The sequence below is a fragment of the Microcaecilia unicolor genome, chromosome 2 (genome assembly GCF_901765095.1).
Source record: "Microcaecilia unicolor chromosome 2, aMicUni1.1, whole genome shotgun sequence".
Classification (NCBI taxonomy): domain Eukaryota; kingdom Metazoa; phylum Chordata; class Amphibia; order Gymnophiona; family Siphonopidae; genus Microcaecilia; species Microcaecilia unicolor.
Genome location: NC_044032.1, coordinates 363,917,970 through 363,930,856, shown reverse-complemented (window position 1 = coordinate 363,930,856; position 12,887 = coordinate 363,917,970). Strand labels below are relative to the sequence as shown.

General features: G+C 42.4%; 1 protein-coding gene across 4 annotated transcripts in view; it reads left to right on the top strand.

Annotated features, from left to right (window-relative positions):
* RBPMS (RNA binding protein, mRNA processing factor) overlaps positions 1–12,887 on the top strand; it is a 502,608-nt gene that overhangs the window by 241,781 nt on the left and 247,940 nt on the right. For all 4 annotated transcript variants that reach the window (XR_003941071.1, XM_030194523.1, XM_030194522.1 and 1 more), the window contains exons 3-4: positions 5,527–5,565; positions 10,573–10,635. Coding sequence is in view for 3 of the 4 variants with exons in the window: in XM_030194523.1 (XP_030050383.1) it covers positions 5,527–5,565; positions 10,573–10,635 (102 nt within the window). In the remaining variant the exon portion in view is untranslated. The remainder of the gene's footprint in view (positions 1–5,526; positions 5,566–10,572; positions 10,636–12,887) is intronic.

Genomic DNA, 12,887 nt, shown 5'->3' with positions numbered 1-12,887 from the left:
GCGTTTTATTTTTGGTAATGTGCTGATAGTGCGTAAGGAGGTTTTAGTAGGAAGTATCTATGCCCCTAATCGGTCAGAGAACGCTTTCTATAGAAAGATGTTGGGAATTTTATCTGATGTGGAATCTACCCCTATGATTTTGGGGGAAGATTTTAACATGGTATGGGACCTTCAACTTGATAAATCACATCCACCCTTGGGACCGACAAAGGGGGCTGTTAAGGGGTTGCTGAACTTTTGCAATGTATTAGATCTTTTAGATGTCTGGAGAGTATTACACCTGACTGAAGGAGATTATTCACACCTGTCATGAGCACACGCGACGCAATCACGTATTGACTACTTGTTGACTTCTAGGTCGATTTTTACGGAAATAGAGAAGGTACAAATTGGTCCATACGCGACTTCTGTCCATGCTGCGGTTTGGTTGGATTGGAAGCCATGTGGATTGGTTGCTCCCTCAAGAACCTGGGTATTTCCGAGTTTACTTTATCAAGATGGGACGTTTAGAGAGCAGTTACTAGCAAGCTGGAAGGTGTACAAGTTGTTCAATGAATCGACTACGAATTATGTCATGCTTTTTTGGGAAGCAGCGAAGGCGGTTTTAAGAGGTGAAATCATAAGTTATTCTAGTCAGCTCAGAAAAATTAGAGATAGAGAAATTCTCCGTCTGAAGCGACAGGTGAGAATCTTGCGAAGAAGATATGGAAGGCAGACAAGTGAGTCTCTTCAACGGAGATATGTCTCAGCTCAGTTCTCAGTTCTCTGTCTCCACCTGCTGGTTGATGGACACAGCTATCCCACAGGTTCTAGAATAGTGGGAAGGACTAATGGAAAGAAAATGATCAGGTTAGACCTAATTTCTCTGTAGAAATCTTTTTCAAAATAGGGCAGTAAACTGAATACTGTATTATTTATAAACTAATCTATTCACTTTTCATTCCACAGTATGTATGAGCAATCAAGGGGTAAATCGGATATATTGGAGTAACAAAGGTACACTCTGAAAAGTATTGTGAAAGGTAGAAAAAATACCCAAGGAGAGAGAGAATCTCAAAACCCTCTGTTAACTTCTGGAGGTTTGAAGTTTCCTGCAGGCTCTGATCCATTTTCAGAAATTCTTTCTAAGCTAGAAGATTTTATGGTGTTAATGTACTTAAATGATTCTAGTGATGGGACTCAATTCCCTAGCAAACTCTCTTTTGCAGGGGATCTCAGCTTTTTTGTTAAGTCTTGGCTTCTACCACCAGAATTGTGCATGTGAATGAATTTGAAATAGAACGTGCAAATTTAAGGGAGTAAGAGCAGGTTCCTTTCTGCTCAGACTTCAGTTAACAGAGTAGCCACCAAAGAAATTGGTGTCACTCCAGCAGAAACTTCCACTGCCAGGTCTTGACAATTCCACCCTGCCTCTTTTTCAGTTATCAGCAAAAGATGTGAGGAAAAAGAATCCAGCGCAGCTTCAGCCACTGCTCCACTCTTTGAGAAGTCAGAAAGCAGGCTCACACTCTGTCTCTATCTCTTTCCCCATCTCTCTCTCAGATTTCCACAGAAGTCACATGCCAAACTGCTCCTTGCAGCTCCTTATCTGGAATAAAAACAGCTCAGTCTTCCTTTCCTTTCCTTAGTGCAGATCCTGGGCTTTTCCACAGCCACATCCTCTTTTCCCTTCAGCCTGGGCATGTTGAAACAAAATTCCCCTGTCTCCTTCTCCTTGGTTAAAGGTCCCTTTCCCTTTGTTTCAGTTGGTTCCTGAAGTCAGGTGGAACAGAATAAACTGCTACCCCATGAACCACTGGCCATCTGGCTCTGGCATGTGTAATATCTCCAGTGTCCAAAAGCTAACATCCTGGCTGCAGTCCTCTGATATGTATATACACACACCTCATATAAGGTCCAGTAAGAGGTGCTGTGCATGTTCACAAGGTGTTTTGTGTGTGTTGCAGGGGCGTAGCCAGACTTCGGTGGAAGGGGGGGTCCAGAGCCCGAGGTGAGGGGGCACATTTTAGCCCCCCCCCCAGTGCCGCCGACCCTCCCCCCCCCCCCCCCCCGCCATTGCCGACCTCGCCGCCACCACCAACTTTGCCCCCCCCCCCCCCCGTCAACCCTCCGTCACCTACCTTTGCTGGCGGGGGACCCCAACCCCCGCCAGCCGATATCCTCCTCTTCTCGCAAAAGGCTTCGTTCTGTGAGTCTGACATCCTGCACGTTGATCCGTAATGAGGGAGGGTAGGCGGGCATCTCAACAAACAGCAGGATAATGTAGCCAAAGAAGTGGTGTCACCATAAGGCAACCTGATAGATGTGCTCTCACAAAAGTCATAAAAATGCATAAAGTCTCTCTGGTTATGCACAGGGTTTCACAATAGTGTGCAGTCTTTATGAATAGTGCAGGGTTTTCCTATAGTGTGTACTCTTTTGAATATTCAACTTTGTTTTCCAGCACTGCGCACTCTTTGCAAATAGTGCACAGTGTTTCCCAATAGTGCCCATTTTTTTTGTGAATTGTGCACAGTATTTCCTAATAGTATTGTAGAATTTTTTTTTTTTTGTTACATTTGTACCCCGCGCTTTTCCACTCATGGCAGGCTCAATGCGGCTTACATGGGGCAATGGAGGGTTAAGTGACTTGCCCAGAGTCACAAGGAGCTGCCTGTGCCGGGAATCGAACTCAGTTCCTCAGTTCCCCAGGACCAAAGTCCACCACCCTAACCACTAGGCCACTCCTCCACTTGCCAATAGTCCAGTGTTTCCCAAGAGTGTGCACTCTGTATGAATAGTCTATGATATTTCCCAATAGTGCATACTCTTTGCAAATAGTGCACATTCCTTGTGAATAGTGCACAGTATTTCTTAATAGTGCACACTCTTATGCAGGACTGTATACTGTGTACAACATGGGAAAAAAGATATGGAACAACATGGGAACTGTCATTGGTATTTCCCATGTTGTTTCAGATGAATGTACATCCCTAATCTCAGAATTCAAATGCAAGTTGATTGGATTGCATTATGACACAGTTGAAAATTGATTTTGTGAATGAACTGGGCAGATGGTAGAAGATGGTCACAGACTGCATATGTTAGGGGATTCTTTATACTATGACATGTATTTAAAATATTTTTTTGGCTTTAATATGCAAGGAATTTTGAGAGAAACCAGAGGAGAGGAAAAAACCCTCTAGACTGTAGAATTAATAAGAAAATTATGTCTGGCAATGTTAGGAAAACAGAAAGTGAGGTTTTTTTTGTCTTTCTGATTGTTTTAAGTGAAGGATATCTTAAGTTGCTTTTTTGACGTTCTCCTTTGATTCTTGTCTGTAGGGTCAATGCTAAAATGGTCTGGTATGAAAAATGTTCCCTTCCCCCCCTCCACACACCCCCATTTCGGTGTCATCTCTCCTCTTCTCACTGTGTTGTCACTTTATATCTGTTGGAGGTTTATTTCTGGTCTCTTCCACTGATGTAGTATCTTTCATAATAATCATATAGCCCAACTTCAGACATCATTCACTTGACAGGAGAGGCTACCTGACACATGATGATGTACAAACTTTGAGTCTTAAACAGCTGGTTAAATACAGGGTGGAAGAGACCAGTGGTCTGAATCAAAGTATAACAAAACCAGCTAATAGATTGCTGTCGCAGATTCTGGGAGAGCAGTTTATGTGGTGATGGCATAGACATTTCAATGCAATGTGCATGAGAAATAACTTTATAAAGATAAAGGGCCATATGAATAAGAAGTAGAGTATTTTATAGAAAAAATGTTTACATAATAGTCACTGCTACACTGGAACAGCCTTGTTAGTCGCAAGTCTAACGTATGCAGCACATTAAAAATGACAGAGCAGTTCAATACTTTTTTATTATCTGATGGTTCCTCTCCATCTCAGTTTTGTCTCCTCTTTTTGATTGTTTTCTTTTCCTTTATTCTTGTTTAATTTGAACTTTTATCCATGTTTTATTATTTCTTTTCACCTTTATCCTTTATTGTTTCGCATCTTCCCCAAACCAACCACCCTCTATTTTTTCTCTACAACCCTTCTTCTTTCTCACCAATCCTTTTTATTTTCTTCTTTTTCTATTCATTGACTCCAGTTTTCTTTCCATTCACAATCTACTACTGTTTCTAACTCCATCTGTTTTCCTGTCTGCCATTGCCTCTCTTTTCCAACCTGCTCCTCTATAATTTTCTCTCTTGCCTCCATCTTTCTCCATTTTAATCTCTCACCATGAAATTTTTCTTTCCTCTGTGCATCTTTTCCCTGGTTCCTCTCTCCTCCGCCCTTCTCTGTAGCGCATTTTCCCATGTAACTGTGTTCCTTGCAATATCTCTGTCTCCTAACTCTGACTTCACCTCTCACTTGTTCCCAACACTGCAGTTCATGACTTCAACTATGATCTCACATTTCACATTCACAAAATTTCATTCCATCTAACTTGAAAATCTTGCTGACATTCTCTGCCTCTTTCCATGACTTACATAAGAAAGAGATACTCCATGCTTCCATTGAGACCCCCTTCTACTGTGTGCTCCTGTAGTCCACTGTGAATCATATGCCACCAGTGGCATACCAAGGGCATGGTGGCCCGCCCCGTGTGCAGGTAGCAAAGGGGTGCACTGAGCAGTCGCACAGCTCTCGGTTCTGCCATCTCCTGCCCCCTCTGATGTCCACTTCCTGTTCTGAGGCAGGGGACCGGCAGAGCTGACAGCCGTGCAACTTCTTAGCACACCCCCTTGCTCGGAGGAGGGGGTGCTCCGCCTTGTGTGGCAACCAAGGTAGGTATGCCACTGTATGCTACCAACAGGTTTTGTGAGAATAAGTCAAAGTCAACATAGTACCAGTTTGCCCGCTGCATATCATAGAATCCACTTAACAAAGTATACTAGATATGTGAAGCACTGACCTCATCTTGCTAAGGGAAGGGTAGAAGACTGGAGATCACGCATTGGGTTAAGCTTTTAAATTTGTGCCCTATTTTCAGGCAAACTTAGAAGCCTAAGGGGCCCTTGTACTACAGTGCGCTAAGAGATTTAGCATGCACTAACGATTTTCACGCGCTAAATGATAAGATGCCTATAGGAATATAATGGGCGTCTTATCATTTAGTGCACGCTAATCATTAGTATGCACTAAATCCATTAGCATACCTTAGTAAAGGGACCCCTAGGTTTTCTGTTGAAACCTCATCTTAATTTAGGAGTTTAAAAGTTGTGCGTATAAATTTAGGCTTGACATTCATTTGTCTAGATTAGTGTTGAAAATTGTGCTGAGCTCCCAGATTCTTTCAGTGCCCAAAATCATCCTCTGTTGACACCCATTTTCTGTGCTTCTAAATTTAGTTTAGTGAAATTTTGAATATATATCTGGGCACACGGTTCTTGTAAATTTCAAAGAAGCCAATTCACGAACAATGTTAGAAGCATACATCCTTTGAATATCATAAGATCACAGTTTATATTTTGGTTACTTTTTCAGTTCAGTAATGTTTTTGCTAAAAGCTTTATTTTATTGCTTTCAGGGTTATGAGGGTTCCTTGATAAAACTCACATCAAAACAGGTAAGAGCTGGTTTTAGCACTCCAGAAATGTAGCAGGATATAATATAGAAATAGTGTACTTTTTCTTAAGACCAGTGAGCTCAGTGCATGTTAAATTGGTCCCTCACCTAAAGCAGCTTCTGAGGTTAAGTGTTCTGTAAAACATGGCTGCCTGTTTCACTGAAGAGGGCCTGAAGTAGCATCATAACTGGGGGATCTGACAGCTTTTTATATCCAGGGCCCTTCATTTAAGAAAAGGTCTAAGCAGAATATAAATACTTGAATGAATGAAAAGGTTCATTGATTGTGCTCAGAAGGGATGTCCACACATGAAGAAGTAAAAAGGCCAAGTTCAAATTGCAACTCATTGATGCTGTACCACGAGCACCTTTTCAATCCTAGATTTCCTCAAAACAATGGTTGATTATTAGAGTTACAAAGAGGCTGTTAGATAGTCAGTGCATGTTGCTCAGGAGCATCCACTTCCAGACAGTGCATATGGCTTTAACACTGCTCCCCCCCCCCCCCCCCCCCCCATCATTTAAAGGAGCCAGCTATCTGCTTAGGGCAATTCTATGGTTAGGTGCTAAGAATTAGGCACCCAGAGGGCACAGATGGGAGCCTGTTCTAATACAAGAATGTAGACACCCACTTTCCTTTATAGAATGTGCTTAAGAGATAGGAGTGAGTGCGTAAGTGCATAAGTGTGAGACCTGCCCATGTATGTACTGCCTTGTGAATGTGCTCTATGTAAGTTAAGCAGGTATTTGCAGAAGTTTGGCCTTTATGCACAAATATGCACACATGTATGCAAAAATGCTATTATTCTAATCATTTCCATGAGTAAGGGGTGCATAACTGTTAGCACCTGTGTTACAGAATTACCCCCTAATTCACTGGGTCTCAACCTAGTCCTCTGGATACACCCAGCCAATCAGGCTTTCAGGACACCCACAATGAATATGCATGGGAGAGTTTTGCACACAATGGAGACTGTGCATGCAGATTTAATCTCCTGCATATTCATCATGGATATCCTAAAAACCTGACCGGGTGTGTCCTGAAAATATTACTGCTTCCATTTGTAGCCACTCGTTTGTAAAACAAGCTGTAAAGGTGATATTTGTCAGGTGCCTTCAAGTGAGGCAGATCAGTGGCTGCCCTGCTGACATATGCCCCGGCCTGTGAGAGATCAAACTTTAAAAAGCCTTCTCTCATCCCTCAACTGAGCTGAATGACCAGAGCAGTCATCCTGACAGTCAGCTGAAATGGGGATTTGCCTGCCTTCTGAGATGTTTTCTTTTCCTTTGTGATGTGGATTTGAAATAAGTCCATGCCCTTGGGAGTCTTCATGCCCAGTCTCCTGACATGTTTTGTGAGGATAGAACAGCAAACACAAAGGTTGCTCGAGATGTACAGAGCACTGTCGGACATCTTTCTTTAATTCAGAACATTGGCCTAAAAAGGTAGCAGATTCTTGAGCACTATAGGATGAGATGTTGATTGGAATTTTCTATGACAACAGCATAAGAATTATGAAACTAGGGAGTTTGAAGCGTTTGGTCTTTTAACCATTCAGCTTAATCAGTACTTGAAAAGTATTTTGGCATTTCCCATATAGATGCTATTAACCCTCTGCTTCTACACCACTGAGTCACTTAGTTCAAGCGGAAACTAAAAGAAAGGATCATCATATGAAGTTTGACCCACATGCAGGGTCTTCAGGGCCAGATTTACTAAAGTGCATTACCATGTTAGCTCATGCATTAATGCAGGGTCCCTTTTATTCAATCAGACCTGTTTATTAATAATGTGAATGAGTGGCATTAACACACTACAGTACATCTAGCCCATTCTATAAAGTAGCAATATTTATTTATTTATTTATGACATTTATAGCTCACATTATCCCAGCAACCTTAGTCAATGTGGCTAATAATACAGTTAATCAAGGCTAACGTACACAAAACAAAGTGAATACAACTACATCATACAATATTAAGGAGAATAAAAAAACACTATAATGCCTGGATAAGACAGGGAGACAGAAAGGCAAGAGCGATCAGATCAGCCTAAACAGGCAACAAGAATGCATGTAAATGACCAGAATACCGGCATATACATGTGTATCTGTGTATATTAATGCGCTTGCATGTCAAATGTTCCAGCTACATACTATTCTATTAAGTGACACCTAAATGCAATGGGTGGTGTGCACTGTTCCCTCTAAGCTGAGCAGGTGTCCTCCAACTGCATTGCTACCAGTAGGGGGTGATGCTTCAATACAGGCAGGTTCCCTGGAGTGCTGCAAAACGTTTCTGTCCCTCACTATTGCAAATATGATAGTGAAACAGCGCCACCCACTGGCAGGACTGTAGGTGGAGGACTCCTGCTCAGCTTAGAGGGGACAGTGGTGGTGTGTAGTTTGAAGGTGGGCGTGCACATAGACAGAGTCTGAGTAGAGCACACAGTTACATGCTATAATTTACTGTTCTTTCATAATTTACACATATTCCCCCGGATTCTATATAGCGTGCCGAAATCCAGGCGTATTTTATAATGGCATGCATAATTTAATTGGCTTAACAAGCAATATTAAGCACTAATTGGTAATTCAAATTTACGCGCACAGCTCACTGAGTATATTCTGTAATGAACTGCGCCTAAATTCTAATGCGTGCAGTTGAAGAGGGGCGCAGTTATGAGTGGGGAAATGGGCATTTAGTGGGAAGTTCAAAATTTACATGCGTAGTTATAGAATATGGCCCAATGCGCATATATCTCTGTGTGCGTGTAGTTGTAGGCGCTGGGATATCAACTATGTGCGCTAATTCAATAATGTTAGTTGTGTAGAAAATTGCCGTTATAAAATAGAGCATAAGTTGGCATAAGCAGGCCTTATGTTAGGTGCAAGCACTAATACCAGGGATGCTCAGTGTTGGTCCTTGAGGGCTGCAATCCAGTCAGGTTTTCAGGATTTCCCCAGTGAATTTTCATGAGATCTATTTGCATTCACTTCCTGCACTGTATGCAAATAGATCTCATGCTTATTTAATGTCAACGTTTTTTATTCAGGTTCAAAATAGCAATACATCAACTGTTGAACAATAATACATATGAAATTCTACCCAAAAGCATATAGTATCAGGTGAACTGCAATGTGAGATTGAACAAAGCATTGAACAAACAGAAGTTCTGGATCCCAATTGTAGTAGAAACTCACTAACCCCAAACCCTATTACCTATAGCTCTCCATGGCCAACTACAACAATACTACCCCCCTATCTAACCCTAGCTCACCCCACCTATCACCAGCCTCATTGTCAGGGGACTTGTTTCTTATATCCCCGACAAGAAGCACCTAGAAACAACAAATCTGAGTTAAATCCCAAGAATCTTGTCAAGTATAATTTGTTCTATACAAATCTTCATGCTGTTGGATGCAATAATTGGATATAATCCATCCACACATGTGAAAAATGTTTTCTTCTCTTGAACATATGGTTAGCAACTCTCACTTCCAACAACAGCAAATTATGAAATTGGATCCGCCATTGCCAATATGTGGGCAGGGTCTGACCCACCCAATGTTGAAGAATGCATTTCTTGTCAATGAGACAAGCTTTATGAATCAAAAGACGCTTGCTCGCCCCAACAATGTGAAAGGACCCACTGTGATCTAAGATGGCACCCAAAGGCGAGCAGTTTACTGGGTGGCCAACTACTCGTGTTAAAAAGCTAAAAAGCCTTTTCCAAAAAATAAAAATTCTCATGCAGATTGTGGAAATCCTGAAAACCCGACTGGGTTGTGAACCTTGAGGACTGACACTGAGCACCCCTGACTTACACTGTGTCAAAGGGTGGTTTTAATGGTTACTCCTAAGGTTGGCAGTTGGGCGGTCAGGTCATAGTATTCTGTATCCTCAGAGTACAATTGGAAGACATGCCCCGATTTGCCCATATGCACGCCCCCTTTGTTGCTATATGCTACATAATTTAGGCGCTACATTTAATGGAATAGCGTCCAAGTGCAGTTACTACTACTGCTACTACTTATCATTTCTATAGCGCTACTAGACGTACGCAGCGCTGTACACTTGAACATGAAGAGACAGTCCCTGCTCGACAGAGCTTACAATCTAATTAGTTACATGTGTAACTACAAATCAGGGCCAATTAGCGCCAATTAACGCACTTAGGGGCGCTTTTACTAAGTCACATAGCGCCAATTCAGAACTACTGCCTGGCTACCGTGTGACTTGGGTGGTAATTTCATTTTTAATGTGCAATGGAAAATTTATATTTTTTTCCAGTGTGCAGCGCTAACCGGGCGGTAATTGGCATTGTACGTGCACTGACGATTACCACACGGTTAATGCGTGAGACATTACTGCTAAGTGAATGGGTGGCAGTAAAGTCTCAGACCCAAAATGGACAAGCACCAATTTTAATTTTGCCGCATGTCCATTTTCGGCAAAAAAAAAATCCCTTTTTTGCAGGTACGCTGAAAAATGGATCTTTGTGCGTCCAAAACACACGCGTACACTAGCACAGGCCATTTTTCAGCGCACCTTAGTAAAAGGACCCCTTAAAGACTATTATTGCTACAAGTCAAATTGGCGCCTAATTACTTGCATGTCTAAATTTGCACACCAGCCGGAAATTTGGGTGTGCAGCTTTATAGAATCTGGGGATCAATGTCTTCAGGTCCTCTGTGGATCAGTAGTAGTCCTGGTCTGGAGTTCCTGCATTTGCTTCTCCATAAGTTCACATTTAGATGTTGCTTGGTCACATCTCAAGCACTTTTTTTATAAGCAGAGTTGCTGCAGGCTTCTAAATAACAATTTAAAAAATGCTTAATTTGTATCAGCATATCTAGATAATCAATCTTTTTTTCCTCATGTTTCTGTGCAGTGTGCATGGTAGGAAGGGCAATGGCCTAATAAAGTATTGGGTTGGGCAGTCACTTCTCGGAGAATGCAGGCACTGACTTTCTTCATTGTCTGATTTTGACTTTTTCTTTTGCAGCCTGTAGGATTTGTCAGCTTTGACAGCCGCTCAGAAGCAGAAGCTGCTAAGAATTCATTGAATGTAAGTACCTAGTTCTGCGGAAGGATGGGAAATCCTGCATCACAGAAGTAGAAATGGTTTGGAATGAAGACCTGTAACTCGTGTCTGTGTCATGCATCTATGCACAATCAGTATTCATTATCTGGCTGTGATGGGGTACCTTCTGGCAGGTTTGTGGGAAGTATCTTTGCCTTGTCTAACCAGCTTGGAGAAGGCCCCATAGTGCCCTAGTAGAAACCCCTCAGCCCATCGATGATGCCTTTAAGAAAGGAGAAACTTAGTAACTTAACTGTGTCAGGAAGGCTTGATTTCTTCAGACCCCAGAGGGGCAAGGGTGTTCTGCTCCATGCTCTCCCTCCATACAGTCTGCAGGGAAAAGAAGAGAAAGGGTTGAGCCTGGAGCAGAGCATAGAACAGTCTACTCCTGAATCCAGCCCGTCTTCTCCTGCTGCTCTGGTCCCTGGCCTGCCTACCCTCTCCCGAGCTCCTCCTTTTTGTCTACAAATTAAGCACTGTTGTCATCATACTTTATTGTGGCCAGACAATTAAAGCATGGGGCCCTGGGCTTTTCTTGCTCACACAAAGTAAAGAACAGAAAAGTCATTAGCCCTTATCTTAGGGAAGTAACTTGTCCATAGCAACCACTTCTTGCATGGCTGGGAGCAGACCTGGTTGTAGTTTTTATATTTGACCTCTGTCTCTCAATAAATGCTCCCTATACAGAGAAAGAAACCCACACCCTTTGCTGCTTTCTGTCTTTATTTTATTTTATTTTATTTATTTGTTACATTTGTATCCCACATTTTCCCACCTATTTGTAGGCTCAATGTGGCTTACATAGTACCGGAGAGGCCTTTGCAGGCTCTGGTGTAATCAAATACAGGGTGATATTGTGGTAAGATCAAGTTCATGTGGCACAGCCACATTAGGGAATCGGAGAATGGAAGAGTTGTGTTATGTCCATTACATGCTTTAGTTTGGTTGTGTTGCAGAGATTAGTCATTTAAGTTGGATCGGTCTTTCCATTTTATGCCTGCTCTGTGGCTAGTAACCTATCCTAACTGCCCACAGACGAGGCCACGGTGGGATCCTTGTGCTTTTGCATGTAATTCTTTCACATCTCTAATCCTGCATACTTTTCCAAAGGTCTAGACTGGGTTTTCTTTTAAGTACCCACCAGTAATCTTTCCTCCTACCCTGATGGTCCCACCTTTAATAAAATGGATGTGAAGACCTTAAAAGAAGGCATTTGTGCGTTTGGATTCCAGACCTGTCTTTTGCTTCTTTGGCCAGTCATGGCTGGAGATACTTTGGAGGTGGTGTTCATCATTTCCTGATGAAGGGATTCCCAGTCATTAAACAGTAGCAACACATTTTGATCAAAGCCAGGCCACATATGTTCTGGAGTCCTATGCCCTCTTGCTGTTCATCTAGAATAAATACTGGTGAGGTTAGTCTCATTTGTCATAGCTCTCACAGAAACTGATTTGGATTGAAGGAGCTGGAGGAAAGTGGGCTACATCATTTGGGACAGTTGTCTTTCTGATGTTTTCTATTTGGCATGTCAGAATGAGGGCCATGGATTTGACATATCACCTTTCTGTGGGTACAACCAAAGCAGTTTACATATATTAAATGCAGGTACATTCTCTGTCTCTAGTGAGCTAATCACGTAGGCGCCTACGCGCACCCAGTGAGCGTCAATTCGGAACTATCGCCTGGCTACCGCGTGTCCCAGGCAGCAATTTCATTTTTTGCACGCATCCACTTTGCGTGCCGGAAAATATATTTTGTTTTCCGGCGCGTGGCCTTAACCGGGCAGTAATCGACATCGTATGTAAGTTGATTACCGTCCGGTTAATGTGTGAGACCTTACCTCTAAGTGAATGGGTGGCGGTAAGGTCTCAGACCCAAAATGGCTGAAAAATGGATCACATCCAAAACACGCACCTACACTAGCGTAGGCCATTTTTCATTGCACCTTAGTAAAAGGACCCCTAAGTTTTGTATCTGGGGTGGTGGAGGCTTAAGTGACTCATCCAGGGTCATAAGGAGCTGCAGTAGGAATTGAACCCAGTTCCGCAGGTTTTCAGCCCACTGCACTAACCATTAGGCTACTTCTCCACTCTGAATATTGTACTTAACTGCCTATGTTTTCACCAGCTCGTCATACCTGGAAAACATAGCAGGTTTAGTGTGATATTCTGTACTTCACCAACTATGAAGAATCGCATAAAGATAGGATGTGTTTTATGTGTTCCTATTTATGTTTA